At 37.6% G+C, this 18,032-nt stretch overlaps 1 protein-coding gene across 6 annotated transcripts in view; it reads left to right on the top strand.

Moving 5' to 3' along the window:
* The first annotated feature begins 14,603 nt into the window (after nucleotides 1-14,603).
* LOC131544902 (sodium/potassium/calcium exchanger 2-like) overlaps nucleotides 14,604-18,032 on the top strand; it is a 51,226-nt gene continuing 47,797 nt past the window's right edge. For all 6 annotated transcript variants that reach the window (XM_058783399.1, XM_058783396.1, XM_058783398.1 and 3 more), the window contains exons 1-2: nucleotides 14,604-14,845; nucleotides 16,121-17,063. In XM_058783399.1, coding sequence (XP_058639382.1) covers nucleotides 16,245-17,063 — 819 coding nt within the window. In that variant the 5' untranslated portion in view covers nucleotides 14,604-14,845; nucleotides 16,121-16,244. The remainder of the gene's footprint in view (nucleotides 14,846-16,120; nucleotides 17,064-18,032) is intronic.

The following is an 18,032-nucleotide window of genomic DNA, read 5'->3' as shown; positions in this document are numbered from 1 at the left end:
TGAATTCTGACATCATTAACCAGAAATCGCGCCTCACATTGTTAAAAAAAAAAAAAAAAAAATGGAAATATACTTTTGTTGTTGTTGTTATTATGATGTTAGAAAACAACTGTTAAATTGAAACAGAAATTAAAATACATTTCACACTGATTTATTATGTTTTTGTAGTTGCTTGACTTGAATTATGTCTCATGCAAATGCGTATAAATAGTAGGCCAAATAAAAACGAAAACTCGTGGACTTTGGTCTATATATTATACGAACGTGTTTGGCGTGCATATAAACCGCAGTTTTCGCGTGCATATGATACGCATCTACCCCACAACCCTAACCCTGCCCTTTGCGTAGCATATACACGCCAAAGTCCATTTTTGCGTATCAATACCACGAGTTTTCATTTTTATTTGGCGTACTATTTATACGCACTTCATTTATTCAGGATATCTCATTCTTACAGGAACTTCAGGCTGAACTTTCCCCTTCACCTGCATGATATACATGTTACTGACCTTTGCCGTGTGGTGGACTTCACCCTCAAATAAAGCTTTATTCTTGCTCTCATACACACAATAAGGAAAGAAACCTCTGAACATGATGAAACTTCAACATACAGTAGCCTACAGGTATTCTCAAATTCTCAAATATTCAATTTTTTTCCCACTTATTAATACTCTATGTTTGTTATATGAAATTTATTTGTGAGATGCAACACTAAATTTAGTTTAATCATGAATGTAATTAATAACTGTCAAATTAACCTGGCATTTTGTATATGTAAACTATATGTGAGTTTCACTTTCATTTTTGAAAGAGAAAAAAAATCCATTTAAAAAGGTTTGTGTTCTGAAATATTTGATGATATTAAGTGTTCAGTTTATGTTCACATGCGCAGAAACATGAACATGACGCAGAATTGCTCCATAAGTTCTGCTTATAGAAATAAAAGTTCAGTATCAGTTTAACACATACAGTGCTGCTTGAAAGTTTGTGAACCCCTTGCAGAATTTGTGAAAATGTGAGTAATTTTAACAAAATAAGAGAGATCATACAAAAGTGCATGTTATTTTTTATTTAGTACTGTCCTAAGATATTTTACATAAAAGATGTTTACATTTAGTCCACAAGACAAAAAACAAAACAAAACAAACCAAAAATAATAATATATATATATATATATATATATATATATATATATATATAACTGAAATTATTAAAATAACCCCTTCAAAAGTTTGTGAACCCTTGGTTCTGGTACTGTGTATGGTTACCTGGATGTTCTACGACTGTTTTTTTTTTTTGTGATGGTTGTTGATGAGTCCCTTGTTTGAGTCACCCCCCCGGCTCTTAATGCATCTCGTTTCCTTCTGGAGCATCAGTGAATGTTTGAACCTTTTTTAATAGTTGTTTGAGTCTCTCAATTGTCCTCAGTGTGAAAAGATGGATCTCAAAATCATACAGTAACTGCTGGAAAGTGTTCAAATATGCAAAAGATGCTGGAAAACTGAAGAATCTGCAGGACATGGAGGATTTTTCTGAAGAACAATGCTCAGTTTAACTGTTCAGAAGAAACAAGGGACTCATGAATAACCATCACAAAGCAAAAAACAGTCGTGGATCATCCAGATAACCACACACAGTATTAAGAACCTTTGAATGGGGTTATTTTTATAATTTCAGCTATTTATTTTTTATTATTTTTTTGTCTTGTGGACAACTTTTATGTAAAATATCTTACTCAGGACAGTACTAAATAAAAAAAATAACATGCATGTTGTATGATCCCTCTTATTTTGTTAAAATTACTCACATTTTCACAGATTCTGCAAGGGGTTCACAAACTTTCAAGCAGCACTGAATATTTGGACTCACGGAAGCTTAACACAATTTTTTTGTTTTTATTTTTCCTGTAGCAACAAAACTACAAACAAACTGTCCTTAATTTGTGTGCGATGTAACATATTTCTTGTGCAGAGTGACTTCAGGAATACAGTGGTGAAATGAACTGTTGAATCTCTTTGGACAGGATGATGAACAGAGTCAGAGATGATCAGATGAAGACTAAAGAAAAAGACTGAGAGGAGAGACTGAGTATCATGTTCAGCACAGGTGACGGAAACATACAGACGTTTTCACTGAACTGTCAAAGTCAAAGTCAAAGTCTGCTTTATTGTCAATTCTGCCACATGTACAGCACATACATAGAGAGAATTGAAATTGTGTTACTCTCGGACGCTTGGTGCATACAGATAACACTAACAGTAGAACGTAAAAATACAGATAAATACAGATTCAGTATATCCAAAATACAACTATACAACTATACAAATAAGGACATGTAAAAAAAAAAAAAAAAAAAAAGATAAGGTAGCACAAGGCATATGGTAGATAGAGTGTGAATCTACAAATGATTTGAACAGAATTCTACAATGATTAAAAGCTTTTGTTAATGCACAACACTACTGCTGTTATTGAGGTGTGATACGGGTAAGGTCAGGGCCAGGTTTGGTGGGATGGGTGGGTTTACAGGTTGGTTAAGGGGTCAACAGTGTACAGGGCTCAGTTTGATTCCTATTAAACACGTATTTTCTTGAAAAACTGATTTGTTTTCTGTATGATTCAAGGATAATTGTGTTTAATTATATATGTCAGACTGTGTCTCAGTGTCTTGTGTTTCTCCTCCTCTTGTTTCCTTATTTGGAGTTCCTGTTCCTGTCCTTGTTTGTCTTGTTCATTAGTTAATTAGTCCCCAGCCCTGTGTTGTTAATTATCTAGTCTCCTCAGTGTTCTTAAGCCCTGTGTTTTCTTGTCTCAGTATTCGGTCTTGTAGAGTCATGTGAATGTCAGTGTAAAGTCATATAGTGTTAATGTAATGTTAGTAGATTGTTGTAATAAAGTCTTTAGTTCCGAAGTTCCACGTTTCCCTGGCTCCATCGACTACGTGACAGAAGACCGAACCCACACTGAAAAGATGGATGTCGTCGCCCGCACCAGCCTGCCGCCGCTAGCTCCAGGCCGCCGCCGTCTGCGGCTGGTCCCGGCCTGCTGGGCAAACCTCAGGCCGGTTCGGCTGCCAATGGCCTCCCGAGTCCCCGGCTCCACCCTGGAGGCCGTCCGTCCCCGTACTCTGCCCCCTGAGGCCTCCAGAGCTCCCCCCCCCCTCCCCGTTGATTTTGTATGGCGCGGGACGCGCCTTTTCGGGAGGGGGGAGTAGTGTCAGACTGTGTCTCAGCGTCTTGTGTTTCCCCTCCTCTCGTTTCCTTATTTGGAGTTCCAGTTCCTGTCCTTGTTTGTCTTGTTCATTAGTTAATTAGTCCCCAGCCCTGTGTTAATTATTTAGTCTCCCCAGTGTTCTTAAGCCCTGTGTTTTCTTGTCTCAGTGTTCGGTCTTGTAGAGTCATGTGAATGTCAGTGTAAAGTCATATAATGTTAATGTAATGTCAGTAGATTGTTGTAATAAAGTCCTTAGTTCTGAAGTTCCTCGTTTCCCTGGCTCCATCGACTACGTGACAATATACAGTATAGTGATATAAATGCTGAGGCAATAACAATGTTTTGCACCCGAATTACAGTGTGTCCAATGCATTTAGCTAAAATAACTAACCACCCTTTACACAAACATTGTACAGCAGCTAAAAGTCCAGTGCCTATAAAGCTACTAAATGATTAGTACATTTTTATGAACAATTACAAATGACAAATAGTTTCCATTTTAGATTGGGTACTGCAAAAACATGAACAAATAATTAATAAATTATTTGCTAAGATGTGTAAATAGATGAAATCTATACAGCAAAGAAATATTTGACCATTGCAGACTGTGAAAATGAGTTAATGAATACTATGCTATATTTTGTGAAGTGCTTAAAATGACTAATTAAGTTTTTTTTTTCCCTCCCACAATATTTGTAAATGTAAACATATCATTAGGTAATATATGAACTGAAGTTTAATGACATTTGTAATCTTTCAGAAGTATATTAACAAAAAAGTTTTTAATCATTGTATAATTTCTGTTAAAATCATGTGTAGACGTGCATGATTGTATGAATTGAACGTGTAATGATATTTATAAGCATATTCATTTACATGACATAATGATCCGTTAATCTCTAGGTGATGTTTAATAAGTTCATTAGTAAACATTAACAAGCGTGTTATCTCATATTGTGATGGAAGCGTGATATAATATCTGTTAATGATCTATTTAATGAAAGTTATCATAAAGTGTTACTGTACCTCTTTATTTAAGCAGACGCTTTTATCCAAAGCGACTTACTAATGAGGACAGTAGAAGCAATCAGTCCAACAAAAGTGTTTATACTGAGGACTATTATTATATTTACAGTACCATTCAAATGTTTGGGGTCATTAAGATTTTAAGAAATTGATACTTTAATTCAAGGATCAATTAAATCGATTGAAAAAAAGACTGTAAAGTACTTTTTTACAGGAAATGATTTGACAGTATATGCAATAAGTGCATTTAGTTAATAAATTAGCTAATGCACTGTGAACTAACATGCACATGAACATTTTTATTTATTATTATTAACAAAGATGATGTAAGATATATTCTTCATTTTTAGTTCGTGTTAGTTAATATATGTTTACAAATATATATTAAGTGTTATCATAAACACTATTACTATGTCCCAAATGATGCACTATACACTAAGCACTTATACAAGGCAAGGCATTTGTCATTAATAATCAGATTATGATAGCCCCTCCCCCTTCGTGATGTAACTAAAGCTGGACAATATCTAACATTCCACACATTTTTCCAGTTATTTAAGTGCATCATCCAGGTATTTAAAGTGCACTTTTTCGTTTTGGAATTTTCAGCGTGAACGTATTACTCGCACTATTTACACTACAAAATGTCATTGAGTATTGCATAAGTATGCGATTTTGGATGCACCTTATATCTCAGTGATACTAAAATAACACTGACTGTGACTGTTTACAAGTTATCAGTAAAAGTTACAATTAGCAAAATTCTTCTCATTTCACTTCAACAACATTTCAACAACACAGGCAATGTAAGCTAACTGTATTTTGTAATTGCATTTTCTTGCAATTCAAACAGAATCATTCAAAGATATATTGCTTTCTGTTGGTTTGTGTTACTGTGATGAGATTCAGATGAAATGAAAGACTTTTGTTTAATACAGGGACTGTCGCTGATGTTCTTCCTTGTAGAAGATCAAGCAGAATCCTTCTGAAAGTCTTTATATAGATGAACAAATACATGAAGAGGCGAAGAGTGTGTGGAACTTATTTTTATTTTGTTCAACAAAAGTTTTTGTTTTGTTATGTTGTTTGTATCTTTGCATCCTAACGTGTTTTGTGATAAATGAACTACAATAATAATCAGTTATATAGTAGGTTCTTTAGATTTTGATTAATGTTCTTCGCACTAAGAAAAAAATGAAAAGGTTCACTGAAAGGTTCTTTGGGGAACAAAAAAATGGCTATTCTATGGCATTCATTTTCACTTTTAAAAATGGCTCTAAACAGCAGCAGAAAAGGGTTATTTGGCTTGTAGCAATAGCAGAACCCTTTTTATAAAGTTCCATAAAGAGCAATGCTTTAAAAGTGCTATATAGGACCATAATGGTGTTATAAATAACCTTTTAAACATAGTTTATTTTCATAATATTATTATATTAGAATATTTATATCATTAATATTAGTAATATTATTTTATATTATTTATTATATTTTATATGATTTATTGATATTGTTTTTGAACCCTCTATCTCCGTGGTCTAGTAATATCCTATAGATTCTATTAAGGTTTCTTACAGGTTTTACATTAAAACAGGAAAAGCAAAGTTGGTACACCACAGCTCCAAAAGTAGAAAAATATTTATGTTCTCACCACAGGTGACGTTTCGAGCCTAAAAGCTCTTCATCTGACTTAAAGGAGTCATCGGATGCCCATTTTCCACAAGTTATAGGATCATAATATAAATAATAATGCCATAGAATCATAATTTATGATTCTTTAGGGCCTTAATGAAAAGTCTATAACATACTTTGGTTAAAATTTCTCATAGGTAGTGTAAAACAACACCCTTTTTACCCTGTCAAAAACAGCTCTTTTCACAGCAACCTGTTTTTTTGCATGTCCCTTTAAATGCTAATGAGCTCTGCTGACCCCGCCCCTCTCTTCCGTGGAGTTATACGCAGTTCTCTGAGAGATTGTATTTAGCCGCTTTTAGCCACATTTAGCCGCGGAATTTACTAACATAGCACATTATTAAGAAAGGCGATTTGCAAAGATTCATAAAAAACCCTTATACTCAATCTTCCGTAGGTGAAGCTGGATCACGAATGATTTGTGCGAACATAAATGCATTTAGGTAGATCGGGGGCGCATTCCCTTCAAAAACAAATGTAATCCACTGCGTCTTCAGCTGCTCAGATGTCGAGAGTAAATGACGACTGCTATGTTCATTATTACACCCAACAACAGAATACCTCAGTCGCTTAGCAGACAATCTTGTCTACACCTACTCTGGCATCAAAACAATGGTGGACTCTTCAGCTCACTCAGGGCGGGTCTGTGATAAAACACCAGTATCGATCAACAATCGTGGGAGGGCCTGGAGGGCCAAGAATTTGAGATCGGCTTGATTTGAGAAAGGGGTTATCATTTATCAGGATTAAAAAAAAAAACACTGGGTGGATTTTAATCACTATTGGGTGTACACACACTGCCAAGCCACATTTCAGTTCAAACAACATGACCGATAACCCCTTTAATGCTTAGATAACCCCTTATTTATACTGCAAATGTCTGCAGTGCATTATGGTTCCGACTCGGGCACCAGAGCTGATCACAGCCACTCTTCAATGTTTGTGTTTGCCACACCACATCTCAGAAGCGGCTCTCCTTGCTGCTTCCCTAAAGATACACCCCGACCTCTCTATGTAAAAATAATGGCTAGTGCGGTGGCTGCGATATACATAAACACACCAACATCTCAGTTCTAACAAACCACAATACATACTGAACTATAAGAAACTTGAACCGTTATACCCCTAATTTAATACTAATGCATTTCCTTATTTTCAGGTCACTCAGAGAGTGAAGATGAATTGAGGATTGTGCTGCTGGGAAAAACTGGAGTTGGGAAAAGTGCAACAGGAAACACCATCTTAGGAAGAGTTGCGTTTAAAGCAGAAACATGTCAAGAGTCAGTTACCAAAGAGAGTTGGAGAGAATCATCTGACATCAACGGCCGACGTGTTACTGTGATCGACACTCCAGGACTGTTTGATACTGAACTGAGTAATGAGGAGATCCAGAGGGAAATCAGCAACTGCATCTCCATGATCCTGCCTGGACCACATGTGTTCATCACTGTGCTCAGTTTAGGACAAAGATTCACTAAAGAGGAGGCAACAACTGTGAAGATCATCCAAGAGACATTTGGTGAACACTCTTTAGTGTTCACCATGGTGCTCTTCACCAGAGGAGATTATCTGAAGGACAAAACCATTGAACAGTGTTTGGGAAAACCTGGATCTTCTTTGATTAACTTTATGGAAGCGTGTGGAAACAGATACCATGTGTTCAATAATAATCAGACTGGAGACCGAACACAGGTGACTAAACTACTGGAGAAGATAGACGCCATGGTGGCAGCAAATGGAGGGAGTTTCTACTCATGTAAGATGTTCAGACAGATGGAAAGAGAAAAACAAGAGCAAGAGATGAAGATCCTGATGGAGACAGTGGAGCAACTGAACCGAGAAAGAGAAGAACTAATGAAAAAACTAGAAGAAGAGAAAGAGAGAATGAAGATGATGATAGAGGAAGAAAGACAGAATCATGACAAAGCGATAAAGAAACGAGAAGAAGAATTTAGAGAGATAGAAGAAAGATATAAAAGAGAACTCAAGGAACAGGAGATGCAGATGAGAGATGAGATGAAAAGAGAACGAGAGATGTTTAGAGATGAAATTAAGGACAGGAGACAAGAAAAGGACACTCTACAGACCAAATTTGACAAAGAAATCGACAGAATGATGAACAGAATAGAGAGTGACAGACAGTATCTTGAGAAAGAGAGAGAGAGAAAAGAAAACCAGATTAATGAGAGAGAAGAACAATATAAAATAGAGATGAGAAGAGAACGAGAGCATTGGGAGAGCCAGAAACAAGAGGAACAGATGAGAAGAGAAGAAAAAGATGAGAAATTAAAACAGGCTTTAGATGAACGGTACCAGAGACTCCAGAGTGAAATGGAGGAAATAATCAGGGAAAAAGAGAGAATAGAAAGAGAGAGACAAGGACAACTAGATGATTTTGAGAAGATACTGAATGAAGAAAGAAACGTAAGAGAAAATCAACAAAAGTCTTTTGATGAAATCCTGAAACTCCTCGAAGAACAGTATCAAGATGAGCTAAAAAGAAAACTTGAGGAAGAAGTGAATTGGAGAAATGTATATGAAAGAGAGAAAGAAGAGATGAAGATCTCCTCTGAAATTGATGCTTCGCGACAGGTGGGTGTTCATGAACCTTTTGTTCTGTTAGTAATAGAGCTTTCAATAGTAATAACTCAGACAGATGTTGAGGCTTTCTTTACTGAATGATTTGTGTTGGTTTCAATTCCCTAAGGTTGCGGCCTACAGACAACTGGAGGCGGAATACAGGAAATGGTCCTGGAGTCTTTACAGCGCCATGAAGGAAGCTGAGATCAAAATACTCAACCGAATAGAAAATGAAGGAATCGGTGGGGTTGAGGAAACTGATCTTCAAAGAGAACTGAAGGAGACGAGTGAAGAATTGGAAAAATCAATGTCACAATTCTTTGAGAACGACAGAGATGCAGCTATACTGATTCAGTGGAAAACATCTTTTGAAATCCAACTCCAAGTGCTTCAGCAAAACATCATCAGAGAAACGAAGCAGAAATTAAATGAGATTCTTCAGCAGCGAAACCTGAAGGCTTATGATCCCTGGAATAATCCTAAAAACACTGTCTATGAAAAGAGCAGAGAACTCGGCCTAAAACTCAAGGACAAGGCAAAAGATGAAGAAACTCTGAAGAAAGGGTTTGATTGGTTTTGGGAAAAGTGTGTAATGAAGCTCATAAGAAACAGTCATTGGCTCAAAGACATGGACATCATGAGAGATGTGAATCTCGTCCTCGGTGACATCTATAAAAGTTCTCCTGCATATCAGTTTAAACAGAGCAATGGGTACAACGATATTTTCACCATGACGAGTTATTCTGACTGTGCTATTTTCAAAAAGCCCTCAAAAAAAGGTATTCGAGTGGCTCAAACATCTCTCAAAAAACTGTCTGCAAAGGATGACGCTCCAATAAGAAAGTTTCTCAATGGCATCTGTCAGCAGACGGACGTTTTGTTTCAGTCGTTCAACATTTCAAAGATGGGCTACAACATCAGCTGCATTCAAAAAGTCACACATTATATCATTCAGACAATAATTAAATATCAGGAAGGACCAGTGAAATATGTGTTCATGGTGGAATTCGTCATGGATTTGGTTTATTCAATCTGTAAGAGCATAAACAGAACGATCACTGACCGATATAGTGACCCTGAAAAGTATGTTGAGGAGAAGAGAGCAGAGTACTACAGAGTTTTCCGGAAATACTGTCATCAAGCTGCATCTACTGCTGTTTTTGGTCAGAACATCTGTCAGAAACTCAAAGAGTCCATTGAGCGGAGCGTCTACAATAAGACCGCAACTGACCTGGCAGATGAAATGAAAATAAACTGTCCAACACTGAACAGGCCAAATCTGGAGAAACACATCCTGACAACACTAACAGAAAATGAGAATTTTTCTACATACATGAACTACAACCACAAAGAATCAGAGATCGGAAATGAAGTCAGTCGATACATCACTGATAATTTCAGTGTCACTGTTTTACCCAAGTTGAAGGAGAATATTGAATTACTGGAGCAGAACCTCATGGAAAAAGCACATGAATCTACTGAACATTTTCGCAAGAAATATGTTGATGCCGGTTTGTGGTTGAAGCATTTTACTCAGCACCTCTCAGATATGCTGGTCTTCTCTGAAATAGACCTCAGCGACGTCAAATACGATGCTGTTGATGATTTACGCCTCCTAGTCGATGTGCTAAGACATGAACTTTCTGCTGTAATGTCTGAGATCAGCAGGAGATTCAGTGTCAGCACTTTTCCATTAAGTGTGGACTTAAAGTTAAATGAGGAATCTCAGTGCTGATATTTGCACAAATTTGGTGACAAGTCATCAGGACCAAGGAGAATACAGGAGGAGCTTATTCCAGGTGAAAAAAAAAATATTATGCACTTCCATAATATACTTAAAGTGCTCTTTTTTCGCACACTAAATATACTACAAATGATTCTTTAGTACTTCTTAAGATAAACTTACCACTTGTATTACACTTAAGTGTACTAGTGTATGAAAGATGGTTAAAGTGCACTACAAATACATTCTTTAAGTACAGAGATAGTATGTTAAAAATTCATTTTAGTTCATATTCATGGTGTCCCAAAATAGCACAGTTGAGTACACTTAAGAAGTACTAAAGACTCCTTTTTTAGTATATTAAGATGAAGAATGAGACATTGAATCCCTCTTCTAAGATTCTCCTCAGATCACAGTAAGAAGTGAGCTTATAGAGAACTTCATGAGAAACACTGAAGATTATTATATATTATGATCTGAATGTCAAAACAACATATTGCTTAACATACGCTGTACTGATAAAGATCGTGTTTAATATACTTCTTCAATTTTCTTCGTAACTGTTGATTTGAATTTATTGCTGTTATGTTAAACTTTGTTTTCACTTATACGATAAAATCACTTTTATTTTAAAACCCCTGTAGCAGATTTTCATTCACGCTGAACATTATTTGAGTGGTTTTCAAATTATGAAGCGTATCTTCTCAGCAAACCTTCGTCGCAGTGACATGCCAAATAACATATCCATAAGTTGCCTTCACATATTTAAAGTGTACCTATGTTATTTGGACAGAGGTATAGTGACTACGACCAACAATGAAAACTTAAAGGTCAGACAAAACTATCCTGCCACTATTGTATGTAATAATGTTACTGTTGCACCAGGCGGCGCCAAAGTATTATATCAGAATCTTTATCACCATCACTTAGTTTGCTTGGACTCTCTTCTGGGAGTAATCGCCCACAACCCTGATGCCCTGCCTGAGGGTACAACCAAGATGTTGTGCACTGTTTAAATACAATATACAATCCACAATCTCAAGGACTAAGTTAGACTAATTATGGTACATGACACATTTAGTTTTGCATTTTGAAAAAAAAAAAAAGTGGTCAAAATTATATAATTGGGAAATTATGCTGCGGTCTGTTTCTCCTTGTTGAAATGATGTGACGCGGTGTGAATCTTCTCGCTCATTGGCTGCCGCACCGTCTCTGAAAACAGGCTAGTAGCGTAGTGTTGTTTGTCGACTGGAAGAGCACAAATTAGACAAAAAATAACTGTCCCTGCGTCCCAGTGTTCATACTATCCATCCTAAATAGTATGTGAGATTACAAAAAGTGTGTCCCAAAGCATAGTATGTTGAAAAGAGTATGCCAAAAGTCCCCGGATGGTCTACTATTTCAGGTCGATTTTTGAAGTGTGGATCCGTGCACACTCTAATGGCTAAAATTGCCCACAATCCATTGCGCTTTGGCGAAGGATTCGGTCCAGAACTACAAACACGAATAAAACGCGATAGAAAAACTACAAACGTGGCGGATGCGCGCGATCGACCTTTAGGTAGAGGTTTACAAAAAAAGGGTTTGAGTTAATAATAATCAACATTTAACCTGGTAAAAAAACAAATATATATATATATATATATATATATTTATTGTTATCTGTGTTATATTTCATCTGCAACAGCAATGTGAACTTTTATAAACATCCATTTGGTTGTTAACTTTTAAATGCATGATTATACAGAATTTTTTTTCTCTGCAATGCCGTATGAAATTAAATGTGGATGATGTTAACAGTGACAAGATGATTGACAGGCCAGTCATCATTACATTTATACCATTAATGTGGTTTACAAAGAATCCACCTTTTTATGTATAGCCTAGGCTGTATGGTACTTTCCTAATACATTAAATAATTGCATTTGTTTTGTTGTTTTTTTTTACATTCCAAGAATATAAATCCTGATAAATACAAGAGCACCTCAAATACATACATTTCACCTCAGTTTTCTGTAATATGTGTTTATAAGTCCTACCAAAATAATCTTGAGTAAATACTAATTTTACAGGTATGAAATATTCAGCTTGGATCAGTCCACAATATGTTTAATTCGATAAATCCTAGTATTTTGTGGCAAAACTATCTCCTCGTTGAAGAGCCCAGGACTCCAGGTGTTTCTGACACACTGCTGCCCCAAGGTGGCAACATCGAGCAGCTTTTTACTACTTAAATCTGTGGTGTAGCCTACTGTTTACAGAACACAAGTTAGATTAGATGAACACAAGTTCATTTTAATGGTCATAAATTGTAGATCTACACTATTTATATATTTTTTTTTAAATTTTACAAACCATTCTAAAGAAATGACATGCATTGAATTAAACATGAAATATTAAGCGTGAAAGTAGAACAAATTCAACACACACACACACACACACACATATATATATATATGTGTGTGTGTGTGTGTGTGTTTTACAGCATATGAGTAGATCGATATTTTCCATGATAAATAAGTGCTTAAATATTGGTCAGTCAAGAACTATTTGCTGAATTATGGGAGTTTGAAGATACACTAAGTGTTGCTTTTGAACAAGTGATTTGTTTGATTAATAATAACAACATTGTTATTTTTGGAGCTCTACATTTTTGTTAGTATTTATATGCTGTTATTGGCTGGCTAAACATAATATTTAGTGAATCTGTTGGTGTTACAAATTATTTATATTAAATAAAAATGATAGTAATAATAATAGTAGTAGTAGTTGTAATAATAATAATAATAATAATAATAAACAGAACTCCTCTATATTCCACCTTCAAAATCAGCGAGCATTAGTGAGGACAGACTCTGGATAGAGAGGTGAGATAACACAAGCAGACTGTAAATCGTGACTCACTCTGAATTGTGTCCATCAATCAGTGACTTTTAATGAGACAGCAGGAATGTGTGTGTGTGCGTTAATGAGGCCGAGAGTGTTCTGGATTCTGAGTGGGCAATTGTAATAGATTCAGCAAAAATGCACTGCATAGATCTGCACAGTACAGAAAAACCAAACAAACAAAAAACCAGGATTACTCGATTAAACATTCCCAAACCATAGCATAAGCAACACTTTCACACTCCTGTCTCCTGAGAGTCAGAAAACACAGCCATTACATTACAAGTGTAAAAATGGAGAGTCTCAATCTGAGACAAATATGACAGATTTAGAGCATCGACACATTGATCTGTCAGCTCACTCGAGGACGCCACTTTCCTGAATAAATGTACTCACTCCACATGACTCCTTATTTTTAAAGAGTGAAGAGTGGTTATCCAGAGATGGAGACGGAGAGAGATTTGCTCCATAACAACCATGAATTTGAGTTACAACAGAGAAATATTCTCAGTATTCACAGGTTTCTCAAACCCTTGTAGGATACACTCTTAGAAAAAAAAAAAAGTACAAAAGCTGTGACTGGGGCGGAATCCTTTCAAACACTATTAATATCATTTAAATACGAATATGTACACTTTAGGTTCTAATAATATGTAATTTTAAGCTACTAATATGCAGCCTTCAGGGGTAAACAAGGTACACAAATATACCTTTCTAGAATGTACCATACCCAGTGACAGCTTTTTTTTTATATCAATTTTAATTTACCAAATAAAATCAAACCATTCTGTGAATGTGGGTGAATCTCATGAAAGGCTGTAAAGAAAATGGTTCAAAATTATATTATGACTCCTAATTAAGCACACGTCTTCCTAAATCTCATTACTGCAATGAATTGTTGCAAGTAGCTATACTCTTATTCTGATTTTCTCATCACTATTATGCGATTTTTTTTTTATATGTATTACTATCTATACTATATGCCTTACAGTAAACATAATCACTATTTAAAATAATATGTTGAAAAAGTACATTGTCAAGACTAGTTATTGTAATTTTTTTATTTATTATTATTATTTTGTTTTAATTTAAAGTGAAAACGATGCTCATTTCCTTTCTTCCCATGACTTTTTAAATGTATTTTAAATATTAAATATTTTTGCTGTTTCACTTTATTTTAATCAAAGGCATGTGATGGATTACGTTACTAATTGCATTTTTGTCGGACTACAATTTGTCCCTTAGTTGTTATTTTTAACAGCACGGTTTTTCTAATAATATGGTGGACACAGTGTTAGTGACCATTGTGAATGAGAGGGAGAGTATCTGTGAACATAATGATTTGTGCTTTTTCTATCGGTCTAAACTCGGGATGATGCGAGAGTCGGAGAACGCCGCTGCTGTAACCACGGCAACGCTTCCACTCGGGCCATCGTGACGTCACTGAGGCACACGGCGACACCTGCGCGAGCACACACACACACACACATATAGAGAGAGAGCGGGGCTGTGGTCAGTCTGATCGTTGCTCCTCGCCATAGGTGATGTCTGGGCATAAAAGCATGAAACTGGACACAGAGATGCGCTCTCGGAGCTCCGCCCCTGAATAACATCACCATCACCATCATCATCATCATCAGAGTCGGAGAGGAATAACTGGAGGGCACGAGAGAGGACGCACGCGGACTGTCAACCTGCTGCACGCGTCGCGTTCATCCGTCGCCTCTGAATGTAAGTCGTAGTTTTCATTCATTCGATCTGTGACTTTATCAATGCGTTTATTTGCTTTCATTAAACTGTTCGGAATTGTAACATTGCACATGATGCATGATTAGTGATTGCGTGAGTATAGACAGATAACGGCGCGTTAGATCAGAACTCACCTTCATATATCCCGTGATTTTATGTTTGGAGATTTATGTCTTTTAATATTTGGTCCCAGAGCTCAGAGGTCATGAGAATGACAGGTCTGTTGCATGTCAGACAGACGGTGATTATTCAGGTATGGCAGCCATACCCCCTTTAATAGAAGCGTGATAAATGACAGCATTATTAGAAGTGACATTGCCATGCATGGAGAAATTTACCGATGATGTTCACAACGTGAAACGACAAATCACTGGGAGAGAGAGATAAAAACAAGGCGACTAGCATGAGTCAAGGGTTTAGAGACATGCAGATATTCATTTCATTAACCAGCAAGTCAAAATATCAGAAATTTCCAAAATAACAAATTGAACCAACTCATATTTCCCACTATATTGCATCATTGCAATTACAAGAAACAACAAATAAATACAAAAATAACAAATAAATAAAGATAAAGACTAGGAGAATGACCTAACACGTCTAGTTTCTGTACTGCAGATCTTTCTGCTACTACATTGTTGCTGGACTTTTTTAGCACTTTATTTTATCAGCCTTAAGCATAAATGCCTCAATGCAATATATGGGGTAAATTTCTTTAATATACTAATATACTACAGTATGCATACATGTGAATATATGAATATATTTGTTTGTTCTGGTGTTCTAATAGCATGATCATCAAGTAGGCAATTCTGTTCATCTAGTGAGGAAAATATGACTCTTATAAGTGTTCTGACATAGATCTTAAAGTAGACTATGAAAGTTTCATTCTTCATTTTTTAAAGACAGTAACGAGTCCAAACGAAAAGAATTTGTTTTTGTGGCAGTCAGATTTATCAGTCGCATCAATGTGAATGGTTTTGAGCTCTTATTTTGTGGTTATATAAGGTTCATGCTGTGAAATGTGCTGCGTCGGGCGTGAGAGGGATGCAGACATGCTTCTGACATTGTGCCGTTTCACTGTGACCTTGAAAATGCAGACGCAGCTGAGAGCAAAAACAAGTCAGCAATCGCAGATGCTCACAGATTCACACGCACAGACGTACCTGACCTGGCAGCATAGATCTCGTCGGCTTTGTGTGGTGTGTGATTAACCCCCCACCCTGCTCTCTCTCTTTCTCTGATTATTTTTCTCAGGCTAATATGAGGAAGCCTCTGGTGTGCTGAAGGACATCTGGATTTACTGTACAAGTAGCGTTCTCAGCATGCGCTAAGCCCGACTGTAGCGTAACGAGAGAGTGTTGAAGCAGAGAGAACGGCCATGGCCTCTGACATCCAGCGCCATCCGATTGTCTGCGTCCGCCAGTGCTCCTGGAAGAAACTCAGGCCTGCGCGGGTGTTTGGCCTCCTCGTTAGTCTCATAGCAATAAGTGCAGTGGCCTTGTCATGGCGAGCCACTGCTCAGTGGGAGGGGCTACAGAGCCACGCCCCACAGAGGACACTGCTCTCCACACACCTGGAGGACACACCCATAGCCATGCGCTCGTCCGCGGAGTCAAACGAGAGTCAGGGGGACTATCCGACTGATCTGTTCAGTTTGGAGGACCGTCGGCGCGGTGCTGTCGTCTTACACATGTTTGGCATGCTCTACATGTTCATCGCTCTCGCCATCGTCTGCGACGAGTTTTTTGTCCCCGCGCTCACGGTCATCACAGAGAAGCTCAAGATCTCTGATGACGTGGCAGGAGCCACCTTTATGGCGGCCGGGGGCTCGGCTCCTGAGCTCTTCACCTCCGTCATCGGCGTATTCATTTCCCATAGTAACGTGGGCATCGGAACCATCGTCGGCTCCGCTGTGTTCAACATCTTGTTCGTCATCGGAATGTGTGCCGTCTTCTCCAAAGAGATCCTGAACCTAACGTGGTGGCCTCTGTTTAGGGACGTCTTCTTCTACATTGTCGGCCTCATTATGCTCATCATTTTCTTCTTGGATAACTTCATCACGCACTGGGAGAGTGTCAGTCTGCTGCTGACCTATGCCACCTATGTGATCTTCATGAAGTTCAATGGGAATGTAGAGTCTTTTGTCAAGGGCATCATAAACAGAAACCAGGTGGTGGAAGTGGAGGCCCAGCCAAAGGTGAGTGCCTTCCTCTTACTATCCAACCGTAGTAGAGTCAGTGGACCCCCATTTGAATTGGGGACTGGTTGAGAAGGAATCTGTCTAATTTGGTATGATTGTAGAGAGCTTTTTACTGGGCAGGAATGTATTGGGACATCTCACAATATCGGCTTCCCAAACCCGAAGAGACAGGGTGTGGGACAGGGCCTTCAACTCCTGAAAACCCTGCTGAAAAAATCCAGCATAAACCAGCATGGATTCCAATGTTGGTAAAGTGCTGGTCTAGTTGGTGGACCAGCATATCCATGCTGTTCTCAAGCAAAATGGAGCTGGTGATGCTGGTTCACCAGCATGGTCTTTAGGGGTGGGGGAAAAATTAGATTCTTAGATGCATCGCGATGCGGACATGGACGATTCTGAATCGGTTCACAAATGTCAAAAATCGATGTTCTATTTCTGAATGTTAATTGATAACATGATGTTTACGGAACGCAAAAGGCGGAACTCTGAAGGTCATTGCACACTGAGTCCGAAAATTTCGTCCAAAATTTTGCACATTAAAAAATAAATACGACCTCACGTTATGTCAATCACCTTTACAGACTGCCTCCGAAATATTCGTCCGTCATAAAAATTTTTGTATCGGGTTCGATTTTTTGCGTTTTCAGCATCCATGGCAAGGATTTTGAAGAGGTGTTTTGACAGTTCAGAGCCACCGTACAAGAACGCCAAAATCCAGAATGGCGATTGTCAAATTCATCCACTTCGTCTCGCAGCACAAAGCACTGTATAGATCCTTGCACACTGAGTTCACAGAAATTGGTGGTCTTCTTTTTAATATGTGGCTCTAGTATCGCTAGCAAAGCATCAAACTGAGCCACTGACATCTTGAAGAAAACTTTGAATCGCCCGGGATAATCCTGTTGCTCCTGTGGGGGAACTCTCATTCCTCTCGATTGGACCCAATATTTCCTCTCTTTTTCTCAT

Source organism: Onychostoma macrolepis, chromosome 07 (assembly GCF_012432095.1).
Source record: "Onychostoma macrolepis isolate SWU-2019 chromosome 07, ASM1243209v1, whole genome shotgun sequence".
Lineage (NCBI taxonomy): Eukaryota > Metazoa > Chordata > Actinopteri > Cypriniformes > Cyprinidae > Onychostoma > Onychostoma macrolepis.
The sequence above is the reverse complement of the archived record's forward strand: the minus strand, read 5'-3'. Positions and strand labels throughout refer to the sequence as shown.